General features: G+C 54.1%; 5 protein-coding genes across 5 annotated transcripts; 2 read left to right on the top strand and 3 right to left on the bottom strand.

The window, feature by feature from the left end:
• Positions 1-659: 659 nt before the first annotated feature.
• B0T26DRAFT_732139 (uncharacterized protein) lies at positions 660-1,911 on the bottom strand. Its single transcript, XM_060443092.1, has 2 exons — positions 1,379-1,911; positions 660-1,316 (listed from the first exon to the last, which is right to left on the bottom strand). Exons 1-2 carry the CDS (start codon positions 1,640-1,642, stop codon positions 909-911), a joined length of 672 nt encoding a protein of 223 aa, XP_060290509.1. The 5' UTR covers positions 1,643-1,911; the 3' UTR covers positions 660-908.
• Positions 1,912-2,534: 623 nt separating this feature from the next.
• On the top strand, positions 2,535-5,201 carry B0T26DRAFT_876580 (heterokaryon incompatibility protein-domain-containing protein). The gene is made up of 3 exons (XM_060448108.1): positions 2,535-2,808; positions 2,888-3,822; positions 3,965-5,201. Exons 1-3 carry the CDS (start codon positions 2,761-2,763, stop codon positions 5,193-5,195), a joined length of 2,214 nt encoding a protein of 737 aa, XP_060290510.1. The 5' UTR covers positions 2,535-2,760; the 3' UTR covers positions 5,196-5,201.
• A 1,383-nt stretch (positions 5,202-6,584) lies between these two features.
• B0T26DRAFT_732142 (uncharacterized protein) lies at positions 6,585-7,300 on the bottom strand. Its single transcript, XM_060443093.1, has one exon. The coding sequence runs from the start codon at positions 7,124-7,126 to the stop codon at positions 6,734-6,736; it is 393 nt and encodes a 130-aa protein (XP_060290511.1). The 5' UTR covers positions 7,127-7,300; the 3' UTR covers positions 6,585-6,733.
• Positions 7,301-8,045: 745 nt separating this feature from the next.
• B0T26DRAFT_600924 (uncharacterized protein) lies at positions 8,046-8,855 on the bottom strand (the record flags this gene model as incomplete). The annotated part of the gene is made up of 2 exons (XM_060435736.1): positions 8,046-8,441; positions 8,508-8,855. Coding segments are annotated over 2 exons (744 nt in total), but the record flags the coding sequence as incomplete, so codon positions are not given.
• Positions 8,856-9,754: 899 nt separating this feature from the next.
• On the top strand, positions 9,755-10,921 carry B0T26DRAFT_657939 (uncharacterized protein; the record flags this gene model as incomplete). The annotated part of the gene is made up of 5 exons (XM_060438829.1): positions 9,755-9,846; positions 9,924-9,998; positions 10,038-10,200; positions 10,290-10,354; positions 10,480-10,921. The coding sequence occupies 5 exons, from the start codon at positions 9,755-9,757 to the stop codon at positions 10,919-10,921; spliced, it is 837 nt and encodes a 278-aa protein (XP_060290513.1).
• Positions 10,922-13,948: the final 3,027 nt, after the last annotated feature.

Below are 13,948 nucleotides of genomic sequence, written 5' to 3' on the forward strand. Positions count from 1 at the left end.
TCAGGAGGGACCAGCTTGAATTTAGACGCCTACCTCAACACGGTTGCACTTCTAAGCTGATATCTAATTAGTTTTCATGCTTACATTTGTAAAATGTATCCGATATTTTGACCTCAGATTTATACCACGCACACGCTGGATTTGTGAAAGAGTACCGTACCATACATGGCGGAGATCCATTCATCAGCCCGCTTGTCCGCTGGCCAGAATCTATTCTTGTGTTTCCTTTTGGCGACCCAGCACGGCAGCATCTTACCCCAAACTTGCCTGGCATCGTCATCGGGTGCGGGACTTCAACGGTGCTATGTACGTCGCTTGCCCCTCCCTCGCACCTTCACCTCCATCATCTGGGACTTTAACAGGCTAACAACCTTTGATACAGACAGCACCTGAATCACGGCATTGATATTTACCGGCAATACGGCGAAGATACAAAGAGCATAGTCCGTTCAGAGTACAAATTGAGCTTAGTGCTGCGGGGTCTTGGTCACATTGCTGAAGCAGATGAAGTGAGGCAGAGGGCTGCCCGACTTCGCAAAAGATTCTAGGTATCGAGCCTGAGGAACGGGATGATGAAAGCGGCTATGATCCGCTGATTATGTTTGTCGATCACTAGGTTCCTAGGTTACTTGAACTGATATTTTTTGAATGTTCTGAAGTTGTTGTAGATGGTTGGGATTTCTTCGCGGACTGATGTCTTGATACAAAAAGTGTAGATCTAAATTAAGACTTCTAAACTAGATACTTTACTTACGCAAGGCAACTTGTAAGGTCGGTGTGTCACTGCGTAAACTGTGTCACTACGTTGGTCATCAAAGCAAACAACGAAGTAAAAGAGGTTCGGGGCCCCATCGTATCCCAAAATGCCGAATCTGACGACACCACTCAACCCACCAGACGAACCCTAATTAAAGCAAACACACCACGCCAACCCCAAGCGCCGCCAGCCAGGGCAAACACGCTCTGGTGTCCGCCGAGCGGAGCCCAAAAGACGACTTCGTGCTGGTACTGGTGCTCACCGCCGCAGCACCAGAGCTGGCCGTCGGGGGCGGAGTGGTACCGGACGCGCCGCTGCTGGACGTCGGCGAGCCCGACCCGCTGCTGCTCGAGCCGCCATCGGAGCTGCTGCCCGTGCCCGAGCCGCCCCCGGCAATGTACGGGCAGGGATTGCACTCGCCGAAGGAGAAGCCGCACGTCTTGCCCAGGAGACAGGTCCAGCCGCGGCCGACTGTCGGGTCTCTCGGGCAGTTGTCGATGCCCGTGCACGTGTGGCCTCCCGAACCTGTGCCGGTGCCGGTGCCGGATCCTGGCGACGGCTGTGATTTGTCAGAGATCCTATCTTTTGTTGATTAGTTTGTGGTTGTGGTCTATGACATACCGCCGACACGGTGCCGCACTTGGTGGCGTCGCCCACGGGGCAGCACGCCGGGTTTGTCGCTTCGTTGATGCACGTGTACCCGTTCGCGCAGCAGCCGCCGGCGCAGCAGCCGTCGATGGTGCAGCACCCGCCGCTAGGGCAGCCAAATGTCGTGATGGAGCAGGTCAGCAGCGGGCCGACGCTAATCGAACTCGACTGCGCCTGCGCGGGCTGCGGCAGCGGGATGGAAAAGAGTAGGGCGAGGGGTAAGAGTTTGCCGAGCATCGTGGTGAGGCCTTGGTTCGATCCTGACAGAGGTGTCTTCGGCTGCTTCAAAGCGATGGAGCTAATTGTTTCGCGAGACGGAAAGCCGGGAGGCTCTTGGCTTTAATTATCCGTCTTCGCGGCGGCCTGAGCCTTTAAGTCCGAGGACAGGCCACGCGCCGCAGAAATACAGATACCTGCCCATCTTTCCTCAACTGGCCTAGCAGATCTGATAGGAGCCAAACGACGGCGAACGTGATTTGCCGGCCGGGCCTGTGTTGGTGGCGAAATGACCAGGGCGTCTTTCAGCTGCTTCCGCAGACCCAATAAATCGGCTTCTAGACCGGTAAAACGCCTGGAAGCTGCAAGCCACAGATCAGAATCTAGACTAGTCTAGGCAGGGGTTGCCAAAAACAGGATTTGCCACCCAAACTGACACCGGATTTCCTTTTCGGCTTCTCGTTTCCCGGAGTTGAGCAATAGCCGCCTACTATGTAACTTATCTTGGCAGGCTTAAACCCTTCGGTACCAACGCAACTTATCTTGGCAGGCTTAGACCCTTCGGCACCAACGCGTCGGCTCTTCTAAGTCGCCCAACGCGTCGGCTCTTTTAGCCCAAAGGTTGCACCGCGAGGTAGGTATGGAGGAAGCTTGATGTTCACATGCTTCGCAGTGCAAGCTGTCACATACAACGCTGCATCAATTGAGGGCCAAAAGTGCTTTTTATTCGGAAGGTTCAGAAAGGTGGGATAACCTGAATACAGTAGTTATGCGGCATTCGGCTGACACAGTCTAGGCTGTAAACGGTCTAGCATGTGCGCCACCTGCGCCCATATGTGGCTTAGATGCGGCTCCTTCCGACACAAGCTACATATGAAGGCGACAGGCGATAATCATGTTGATTGGGTGTGACCATCCGCAAACGTAGGGCTACCTATTGCTACCCGGGACACGTGCGACCCCGCCTTCGACGGTTCCGACCCCATCGTCGCGTTGGGCCGTCTTTTGGCAGCTGCAGTAGAGGCCGTCTTTGGTAGCTACAGTAGAGGCCATCTTTGGCAGCTGCAGTAGACTGTCGTTGAAACCTATCCCACCTTCCAAGTAATTCCAACGACCCGCAAACTACACAAGTTCAAACCATGGCTGACGCCGTGATCGAGAGAGCCAAGCTGAGAAACGATGATGGGGTGAATACGGTTCCATAATTAAATCCCACTCCTCGGCCCCTCTCTCACAAATGGGTTCTGACACTCTCACTCCCACCAGAGAGGGCAGCTGTGTGCACAATGTGCCGAGATGGACTTTGCCGGCTTTTCCAGACAAGCCAACGAGTACAGACTCGGCATCAAGCGAGAAGTGGGCTTCTCGGCTCGGCAGTGCCCGTTTTGCTGGCTGATGTGGGTCTCGCGTGCCGGCGAGGGCCACTACGCCTGGGACCGACAAGTCACGGCCAAATGGGACGAGGGGAGCGGCGGTTTCTCCATCATGGGCTCGACCGCAAACCCCATCGTATTCGTGGCAGAAGATGACGGCGGCGCCACGGAGACGCCGCATGGCTTCGCGCGTCTGGTCCAGCCCCAGATCCCCCCAGATCTGCTGCGGAGATGGCTGTACACTTGCGAGAAGCACCACCACGCCGAGTGCCGGCCCCTACCGCTGCGTTTTGGTCCGATCCCCGGCCGCGTGAACCAGCCGCTGCGCTTCCTCCGGGCCATCGATGTCCGCGAAGAGCGGTTGGTCGAAATCACGGCCCCGGAGAGCTATGTGGCCCTCAGCTACGTCTGGGGCCGGGCACCGAGCTTCCGGCTGCTGAGAAGTAACCTCGCAAGACTGTACGAGCCTCGCGGCCTTGGAGCCATCCACAGCGAGCTGTCGCAGACGGTTAAGGATGCAATGCGGCTGGTGGCCCTGATGGGGGAGCGATACCTGTGGATCGACGCCCTGTGTCTCGTGCAGGACGACGGACAGGACATGGCGCACGGCATCGAGAATATGGATATCATTTACGAGGGCGCACTCGCTACCGTCATTGCCGCAAACGGAAAGGACCAAAACAGTGGCCTGACGGGTATCCATTACGACGTGGAACGCCTTGCCCAGCAACCTGTCAGGGAGGTAGTGCCGGGCGTCAAGTTGGCCGTATTCACTGGGGGTATATCTGAGTACCTCGGGACGACTCACTACTCGTCCCGGGGCTGGACGTAAGTGGCCTGAGATTGACATACCTCCACCAACATTAACACACTGGCGTAACCGCAGTCACCACCATTAACACACTGGCGTAACTGCAGTCACCACCATTAACACACTGGCGTAACCGCAGTGCTAACACGTTTGTGTCAGAATGCAGGAGCAGGTCCTCTCACGGCGGTGCCTCATCTTCGTCGACGGCCGCATCTTCTTCCGCTGCCACGCGGCACGCTTCTCCGAAGACACGATATGGGACCAGCACCCGATGCAGGCGCGTCTCGAAGACCCATCGGGCGCGAGCATCGCGACGCCGTTTCTCCCCGAATCCATTCCGGACCCCGTCGGCGCCTACCTCGAGCAGGTGCTGCGGTTCACAGGCCGACACCTGACCAAGCCCGACGACGACGCCGTCCGCGCCCTGTCGGGGATCCTGACGCGGCTCGCCGTCGCCGCCGGCTCGGGCCTGCTGTGCGGGCTGCTGACGTCCGCGTTCGACGTTTGCCTCCTGTTCTGGCACCCGAGCTTCTGGCAGCAGGGCTTCCGCGACGTCCGCCGGCGGCCCGCCTTCCCGAGTTGGTGCTGGGCCGGCTGGGCTGGCGTTGCTGTGACGGCGCTTCCGGATGCCAAGTCGACGCCTGGCGGAGACCCCAAGACCTGGCTGGTGACGTGCACAGAGGATATCGTGTACTATGTTTACGATGCTCTGTCGCCATCTCAGGGGAGTAACGAGGCCGCGACAGCGCCTTCCCCCGCGGCTCCCATCATCCGCCGTGTCTGGACCCCCTCGGACCAAGCTCGGCTGACATCAGGTCAGTGGGGATATGGACGACAATGCTCCGATCTGGTGGACGCGGACGACCGCGATATGGTCAACTGGCGTGCGATTCCGCGAGCGTACCCAATGCTGTACTTCGGCGCGCGCACCGTCCGCGCCGGTAGTTTCGAAATGCGTCTCTCGCGGTTTGACAATGTTATTGTCTGGCCCAAATGCGGCAACAACAACACCGACCACGATGATTCCTCGGCGGCGGGCAACTTTGCGGTCAGCGACGTGGGGCTGCTCTTGGAAGAGCTGCGTGCCGAGCGGGCGTGTGAACTAGTATTACTGTCAAGGGCAGACTGCTACGATAACTTCCAGCTAGAGTGGATGCTGGCGGGCAAGACTCGGCCGGCAACGGCACAAGAAGGGATTGATGCGGGGCTGTATGTGACGCCGGATCGGCCGGTTGTGTGGGCGCTTTTGGTAGTACGGCAGGGGGCGGCTGCGCGAGACGGGAGCAATCAAGCCGAAGCCTTTTGGGAGAGGAGGGCTTTGGGATTTATCTATCAGGACCGGCTGGGCGAGTTTAAGGGGCTGGGAGTGCGGGAGGTTGTACTGGCTTAGGATCACGCTCAGTGATTACATATCAGCAGGCTCGGCAAATTTTGCATCTTGAACGTTTGATATTGGGATGCCTCTTATTTATTACCAAAATATGATAGCTTATACTCGGTACCTGCTACTATATACGCCAGTGCAGGGTAGCATGGCATGTAGACCTTGGGGCCATCTTGATTGGATGGCGTTGTAACTTGGGCTGTGTCAATGAGTTGGGCATTTGGGCTCCACGTGAGGACCGTGGTGGTATTAACCCTCCCCCCTATACACGCTCCTGTGCAGTGAAGGATATATATAAAGACATTCCCGCCTCCGCAGCACCCGGCAAGTCGCCTCTACCTTCACATTTGAAACAGTCCCACCAGGCCCTGCACACAAACCCTTAAAATCCTGTCGCTTGGTTTCGTCAACTCTCCTTCAGGAGGCAAGATCTAGAGGGAAAACGTAGCAGCTTTACAGCCTCTCGTCTCCCACAGCGTGAGAAGTTCGGCAGACAACAGGGCACTGTTACGAAACATATGTTGCGCCTAGCTTTTCGTAGCTTCGCTGGATGCATCTATACACTTTGAGGGTTATGTCCCAGCGCGATCGGTGTGCGAGATCATCAGTATTGGCACCACACCAACATCACCCTCGGACCCGTTCGGCAGAGTTTCAGACTGATTCTTTACCGTCTGTGGCCCATTTCTCCGTTGCGTCGCCAAGGGCTGGAGCCGGAACGGGAGCGGTGGGCTGAGGCGTCGCGCTGGAATCGAATGGGACCTAGAAACCGAGTGGGTATATTGCGTTCTAGACTGTCCTGTCCGTCGAAGCTTGGTCAACGGCGATGAACATACGCTATACAGGCATCCGCATGGCGAGACCCAATTCGAGGACACGGCGGCGCATGTGATTATCCTGTACTGAGACGAAACAGTCGTGAGGGGCCTTCTTCTTAGGCGAGAGCCAGGCCGGGAGTACTACCAGCGAATCGCCTATCACTACAGAACTAGCCGAAGCCGTCGATGCGCAGTTGATCGAACTCGAGATGTATCACCGACAAGAGATAACGATCCGTTGATTTCAGATTGTTTTATATAAGGGTGTTGAACATGTTGAACAGGCAGAGTGTTTGTTGATTATTGTGCTGGGATAGCCTACAACCTGCTACAGCCTACATTACATATATGCACTGTTGCACAGACCTTTAGGCAACAGGTATCTGTTTTTTCTGGCTGGTGCAGCGGTAGCTCACAACAGTTACACGGTATTTTCTTTCGTCTAATTACTCAAGGAGCGCCTTCCACACTTGGATCTATTACCAAACTACCAAAGTGTTGTTATATGAGTACTTAGCAAGCTCAGATCTTTCCAATTATATACTCACTGCAGCGGGTAAAGTGAAGAACAGCTGGGCGAATCTGAAGAAAAAGTTGATTAATCCTAGCGAGACAATTTTTATTTATCACCACGCCGGTCTCGCGGCCCTGCCACTGGTCCTGAAATGTCTCCATACATGAATGATACCAAATACTCCCATCCAGAAACCACAGCCACCCACAGCATCACCACGCAGCCGACGCGGTCCAGCCCCTTAGCCCACAGAGCCCAAAGAACCACGAGGCAACAAGCCGGAACGCGGCCCAGCTCAGCCCTCCATCATTCTCTCTCCAGACGAGGTATGAATCAACAACACCAACGTAAAACCCCGTGACGGCCATGACGGCGTCGACGGCGGCGTACTCGCGGCGCAGGTAGAAGAGGGCCACGAGCAGGCCGATGACGGTCGTGCGCGCCTGGCCCTGCACCATGACGGGACCCGCGGCCGGCGCCGAGGCGATGCGCGCCGGCCACCCGAACTCGGCCATCGCGGCCTGCGCGTCCCACATAGGCCACATCCCGCCGAAGGTCATGGTTGTCGCTTGGATCAGCGCGGGGATGTGCCACAGGGGGAACATTTTGCTTTGTGGGGGGTGTTTTTGTGAGACGAGGTGTCGTGGGAGAACGTTTGCTCGGCTTGAAATGCGAGTTAATCGAAGGCGACTTTAATAAACCACTTTGTGGTGTTGTCAGGTGCGGCGTTTTGTGATGGTGTGCGGTGATGTTTTTTTTTAATTGGTGGGATGGTGGGAATGGAAAGACTTTGGTGAAGGACGAGTCTTTGACAGGGAAGCCACTCCTTCGCGTAATGATCGTCCGCGTGTTGGGACTGTTGCCTGAGGCTTTTACATGTGCATGGCTTATTGAGGCCAGGATTCTCAACTCTTGGCGTCAGCAGCAGTCGGTCTACGAGCTTGGTCACGACCCACGGCTCAGAAGAATGCGCGGAACTACGTGTCAGCTTCTGCCCTGCTGTCTTGAAGCCGGCAGTGTAACTTGTGATATTTGGATAGGCATATATATTTATATAATAGTTCCCGTTCCCGAATTTCTTGTAGCTAACTAATTAGCAGGTCCTCCGTATGAGTGAGCAACGCATCCTACTAGCAGCTGCCTGCTCCAGCACATAAACCACCATGAAACAGCCGACTGCTAGGGTCGGACGCGGTTGTTGATCCACCTTACAATACGTCCCCGCCGGAAATGTCCCGGCATTTCGGCCTGTTCTTCTACACGGGTTGTGGCAATATAATCATATCCGTCAGATGGCGCCGCCATTATCGTACCGGGGACACTGGGCTCTTCGAAGACACAACCACCGCCCTCAGCCGGCCAGCCTGGGATTTCCCGCACATATTCTATCACCCTGACCCTCTCGGTGACGTGCGGGGCAGCAGTAGCACCAATCGTGGCGGTATTGGACACGCTGGCCACAGACCAGGTCACTCCCGACTTGATCGGCATGCCGACGGCGCTGCTCATCCCCGACTCCACTTCGCCTAGCACCTTCTTTATCTGCTGGCACATAATCTTGAAAGTCCCGTCCGTCTCGTCGTTGAACCGGCAGATGCCGACGTGGTTGTCGTCGACGGGCACGGGCTGCTCGTTGGCGAAGCCCATGCGGGCGCTCGACTCGTCGACAATGCAGGAGCCGGTGCCCGGCCAGTGGCCCGTCTCGTAGAAGCTCACAATCTGCAGCGGCTCCTGCGAGACGTCGGCAAAGTCCTCGCAGATCTCGGTGAGCTGCACCGCGTCACGCGTGATGGCGTCGACGAGAGACGACTGCTTGCCTCGACGGCCTCGCCCCGCGGTCCTTGACAGGGGAGCAAGGTCTTTGGCGATGCGCCGCCACTGGTTCTTGACGCTACGGAAGTGAGGCGTGCCGAAGAAGAACTAAGGTCGCTAATCGTCAACGACTCTCTTCACCGACACTCCTGGTAAGAGCGGATGTCGACCTACCACGCCGCGGGCAGCCTGGAAGATGGGCTTGAGCCCGGCTTCGCGGCTGGCAAAGCACAGCGCCTGCTTGACGATGAGCCCGCCGAGGCAGTGCGCTACGAAGACTATGGGCCGGTTCCGGGCGTCGGCGCCGTCGCGGTGTGCTCCCAGGTGCATGAGCAGCGCCCGCGCGTTGCCGCGAATGCCGGCCGCCGAGTCGTTGCGGAAAATGTCGCCGTTGTACCCAAACGACAGCACGCGTGTGCGCGGCCGCACGGCAGGAAGGAGCTCCTCCGGCCACGACTTTTTGGTGGCTGCGTGACGCCACGTCTCATCGGGGTCGCCGTCGAGGCCATGCACGAGAACCAGGCTGGCGATATAGTTAATTAGATGAGACGTGCATGTCGGGATGAGACGTGCATGTCGGGGTGAAACGTGCATGTCGGGGTGAAACGTGGAAACTCACTCGAGGTCGGCGGCCCCAAATCCCTTCTCAGTGGGGTTGTACAGCTCCGTGATCATCATTCTCTTTGCCATTTTTGAATGATTTCGTCTAGCAGTTCAGGAGGGTGTCTGTTTAGGTACTTCAACTACCAATACGCTGTATTAAGCGAAATTATTGGCGGAGCAAACAGGCTGACGTTGACAGAGTTGGTGACAAGAGTCTCTTTCAGGTGAGGGCTTTAAGGAGGTTTAAGCTCATTTAACTCAAATAACAAGGCTCGGAACTGCTCGCGGTAATTATTTCTCGCGGTAATTATTTCGCGCGGTAATTATTCCTTGCGGTCTAAGAGATGGGGGCGGCTGGTTACTCTTTGGGCTGAAATCTCGGGTCCCAAAACATGCAAACGACAACGCAGAGGCTGCTACAACATCTTTGGTGTCCAATCTCGCGGCTCTTTCTTGCACTGGTCATACCAGTGTCTACATGGTGCATTTCATAATTACACACCTCATAAGCAAATGGGAGCCCAACGAGGCCAAGTGAGGAGCAACCCTCGAGCATGAGTCACAGACTCACCAATGCCTAATTTGCACCCAACCCGTGGGGGCGGTTTGTTAGGTTCGATACTGTTGGACTTTGGTGGTTGATGGAAATAGTTTGGTTACATTATTTCTAGCTGGTCTTCAAAGAATTTAAACCTGCAATGTGCCTCAAATCCATTTAGTTCGTGCATTGTCTTCATCTCACGTTTAACCAGCCCCCTTTGTTTAGCGTTTCAGGGACATGCTTCCTTCTGTTGCTTGGCCAGCTGAATTTGCCCAAGATGGATAACAACCAAGATGCTCGTGACGGAGACGGCGGAGGGAATTTGCATCCCCTATACACACCAGCAGCTTCCGTTCCGGATCAGATCGAGTAAGCCGACATGCAACTTCGACGCGTGCAGCGACGCACAAGTACGATTTTATCGACGGAACTAACGCGATGTGAAGCATCATAGCAGTGCACGGCCTGAACGGCCACTACCTCAACACATGGACCGCCACCGAGGCAGCCGCCAAACGCCGGTTCGGTCTGTGGAGAGGCGGAGCTGATGTTGAAAGTAGCAGTACTCTGTGGCTGCGGGATCTGCTACCCCAGAAACTCCCCAACGCGCATGTCCTGTCGTTCGAGTACGACGCCACGGCCTTTGGCAACAAATCGGCCTTCGGCGTGCGCGAGAACGCCAAGGCATTGCTGGCGGCGGTGAGGGACATGCGGGACGATCACGTCAGTTACAAGACCGCCCTCCTCTGAGCTGTAGGGAAAAAGGCACCTCAAAGTGTCTTGCTGTTAACGTGTGATGCATTGTTACGCAGGGAGACCAAGCGCGCCCTATCATCTTTATAGGCCACAGCCTGGGAGGCATAGTGATCAAGCAGGTGTGTTTGCAGCAGAGACGATACAGGAGGACATGATACTAACTCACACACCGGGGTTAGGCCCTGACATTTGCAACCCACTCGGAAACGAAGTGGAAGGGCATCGTGGAATCCACCAAGGGCGTAGTAAGCTGCCAGCCAGCACCAACCCCCTTTTTTCTTGTGCTGACCACATGTTCGGCCAGGTATTCTTCGGCACGCCCCACCGGGGCGCAGACGCAGCCAGATGGGGACACACGATTGCAGACATAGTCTCGACCGCGACGCACAGGCCGCCGGCGACCTTCCTCAAGACACTCGAGACCAACTCGGCGCAGCTGCTGCAAATCTCGGAGGACTTCCGCCCGTCGGTGGACAGGTACGCCATCGCCAGCTTCTACGAGCAGCACGCCCACCCTGCTCTTGGGACCGTCGTGGTCGACAAGTCGTCGGCGCTGCTGTGGCTCCCCAACGAAGAGGCCAACATGATGAGCGGCGACCATTCGGCCATGTGCAAATTTGCAAAGGGCGACAGGCGGTTCGACCGCGTCTGGAGGACGATCAAGAGGGTGTCCAGGGGGCGCGAGTGAATTCTGTATAGGTAGCTACCTTATCTAGCCTAAGGTACCTCCTACCTACCTCTATAGTCGCCCCCGACAACGTTTTTGAGCCAAATCCGTATTAAGCTTGCTTAAAACCTGAGCAGGAGCTGAGGCGCGCTGAGCATCGCCCGGAGCCGAGCTGAGTCTCAGGGATGTCCCGGCTATAATTGCCGTATCCAAACTGATCACAGTTTTGGGACACCAGCCCATAACTTCCGTTTTTTTCTCACGGTTGCAATCAGCTACCATTATCAAACCAAGTAGAGCTACCATTTGTCTTCAAACTAGGAATTGGTGTATACTAACTTGTCTACATTCTTCTTTTGGAACAGCGGGAAATCTACGAATATTATTTTATTAAATATCTAACTAGCTTTAATCCTTATAACTCGAGAATTACGTAAAGATGATTAAAGCGTTTGTAACTAGTAGTCTAGATATTCGTTAGACTAGGGATAGTAGGCGTGCTTAAGAAACTGGGCAGGGGAAATGGGAACCGTTGAAAGAACTACCAAGAAGTCTCATTAGACAGCACAGTGCGTGGCCCTATAGCCCCCCCATCGTAATCATGCCTGCAAGAGTCCTCCAGACTTGTAGGCGGCACTTTAAACTCCTATACTACTAAGGAGCGTGTTAAAAGCTTTCCCGGCATTGCCAATAATGATACAACGACCACTTTTTATGAAGGAAGATCGAATTACAGGATCAGCCGTATAATGGCCAATAGTTCCATGCAATGGCTGTAGATTTCCAGTCGACTTAATCGGGAACTCCGGCTCGATTTCGTGCACGCAACAGTTCCTCTTCCCCAACCATCGAGCGTCTTCTTATCTCCAGCCCTAACCAGTGGTTACATCGGCATGAACGCACCGAGTTAATACCACCTCCCGCCTAGGTATAATTCATGCCTGTTTCGCTTGGTTGCGTTTGAAGACGAAGAAACGGACAAGGTACTTTCACCTTTTGACACTAAACATAGAACTAGAAGGTCACACCAATATACGTTACCTTGCCCCGGCCGGTGATCACCTAGTTCATCCTCCAGAGATAATACGCGTGATGACGAGGCAGAATACTGTTCGAGGTAATGTTGCCACCGCTGATGTGGGAACTAGCTTACTCCTCAGTTCGGGGACGGCTGATTTCGGATATACGAACTGCTGCAGAGCAGGCAGCAGTCTTCGGTGAAGGCGAAAATGGCGGAAGAAAGAATGGTCAGGGGCGACTCGGAACAGGGGCTCCACTAGAAGGCAACCACAAGGGACAGTTTGCAAGAACACGAAAGAGGCAGCACTCATGCACGGTGCATTCCTAATAGGGCGTTCGCCTTGACCGTTGCCTCGTTCCTCTGCTGTAATTTGCCGTTGGCATGATTTCTACTATCCTGCTTCTCCTGCTTCTGCCTCGTCGGTACGAGACTTAACGAATAATGCATTAGCAAGACTTGTATATGAGCCCTAGATGAACTTAAGACTATTACATTTACCATCATGAAGAAAGACCCTAGGAATTGGGCAATGCGGTGATTAAGAACAATTATTACTTGAAAGCTTGAGAACCGAGGAGAATATATTTGTTATGCGATATAGCATCGGGATATGTGGTGAAAGCGGTTCTCACGTGCTAACCGAGTTGTTAACAATGGACAATGTAACTACTGATACCTAACTAACTAAAATAGTCTATGTACTACTAATTCACGCGACACAACTAACAGAAGACGCGATCACACCATAAGAGACAAGCGATCATTGATCCCTGGCAGCTGAAGGAAGAAATGATCACATAGACCGTCAATTGAACGCTAACCGAGGGATCAGTGACCTTCAATCATTGATCCTATTGGCATACCAGCAGGGAATAGATCATCGGTCTATGGCTTGGGAGCCTAAGGGAAGGATATAGTCCGGACTAGCGGAGTCGCAGTCGTTTTTGCCTGGATGTGCATGAGGCCGAAGGAACAGACAGGGTAGTCTCACACTTTGAAGCTGAACATGGAACCATTTAGAAGATCCACTAATATACGTTGCCTTACCCAGGCAGATGATCACCTGGTTCATCCTTCATAGCAACGGCAAATTGCAGAGGTAAGGGTGACGATGAATGCACTAGTAAGCATGCAACGTACATGAAGGCTGCTTCCTTTAGATTTTTACAAACTGCCCCTTGCTGAAGTTACCTCTTAGTGGAGCCTCCCTACTCCTCGAGTTACCCTGGCCATTCTTCCTTCCGCCACTTTCGCCTTCATCGAAGACTGGGTGGCAATATTGGAACAGTATTCTGCCTCGTCATCACCCCTACTATGACTCACCTCTTCCTACTTCTTCTGAATCTGCCCCGTCGGCACCAGACATTGCGAAATATGCATTACCAAGACTGCGTATAAGGCCTAGGTGAGTTTTAGTGCTTTACCGAGCTGAAGAAAAGACCCCGGGAATTAGTCAAAGCTGTGATTGAGAACGGTTCTCATTTGAATGGTTAGAGTCCAGGAGGACATATTTTGTCGAACTTCCGAGTGCTTGACGCGCCTACTGTAACGTCAGCCTACCGTTGTTATCCCGCCTTCCAGATATGCCCACATTGCTCGTTAATGCTGACCGTTTGTGATGTAGCACGTGACTTTCCCTGCTTGTTCTTGGCACGTTCCCGTCTTTTGCTGGCAATACGTACCTTTTTTACCTGCATAATAGATCAGGTACGTACCTTTTCTGCCGGCATAGTCGATCAGGTACGTACCTTTTCTGCCAGCATAAGGCGTGTCTCTTCTGTTGGTTTCTATGGAAGTTAGATAATCTAATTTAGGGTCTCGGCAGGCGACCTAATTTAGTCCCCTCGAACCTAGTTGTTGTTCTCGTAGTGACAATGAATTTTCTGCTACTATAGGTTACCTTTCCCCGACCACTAGCTCTTATCAAGGCCCGATTTTGGTCCATTTCTAACATGCTGCAAAACTGGTCATGGAGGACAAAAATCTGGCGCCAACAAGCAAGTTTTTGCTGACATAAATGGTACGTA

The sequence above is a fragment of the Lasiosphaeria miniovina genome (assembly GCF_030549165.1).
Source record: "Lasiosphaeria miniovina strain SMH2392-1A chromosome Unknown B0T26scaffold_8, whole genome shotgun sequence".
Lineage (NCBI taxonomy): Eukaryota > Fungi > Ascomycota > Sordariomycetes > Sordariales > Lasiosphaeriaceae > Lasiosphaeria > Lasiosphaeria miniovina.

Coding starts and splice junctions, on each gene's coding strand:
- B0T26DRAFT_732142 (XM_060443093.1), bottom strand. CDS start 7,126: ATGTTCCCCCTGTGGCACATCCCCGCGCTGATCCAAGCGACAACCATG.
- B0T26DRAFT_732139 (XM_060443092.1), bottom strand. CDS start 1,642: ATGCTCGGCAAACTCTTACCCCTCGCCCTACTCTTTTCCATCCCGCTG. Junction 1,317..1,378: donor AGTGCGGCACCGTGTCGGCG/GTATGTCATAGA, acceptor GACAAATCACAG/CCGTCGCCAGGATCCGGCAC.
- B0T26DRAFT_876580 (XM_060448108.1), top strand. CDS start 2,761: ATGGCTGACGCCGTGATCGAGAGAGCCAAGCTGAGAAACGATGATGGG. Junction 2,809..2,887: donor AGCTGAGAAACGATGATGGG/GTGAATACGGTT, acceptor CACTCCCACCAG/AGAGGGCAGCTGTGTGCACA. Junction 3,823..3,964: donor TACTCGTCCCGGGGCTGGAC/GTAAGTGGCCTG, acceptor CGTTTGTGTCAG/AATGCAGGAGCAGGTCCTCT.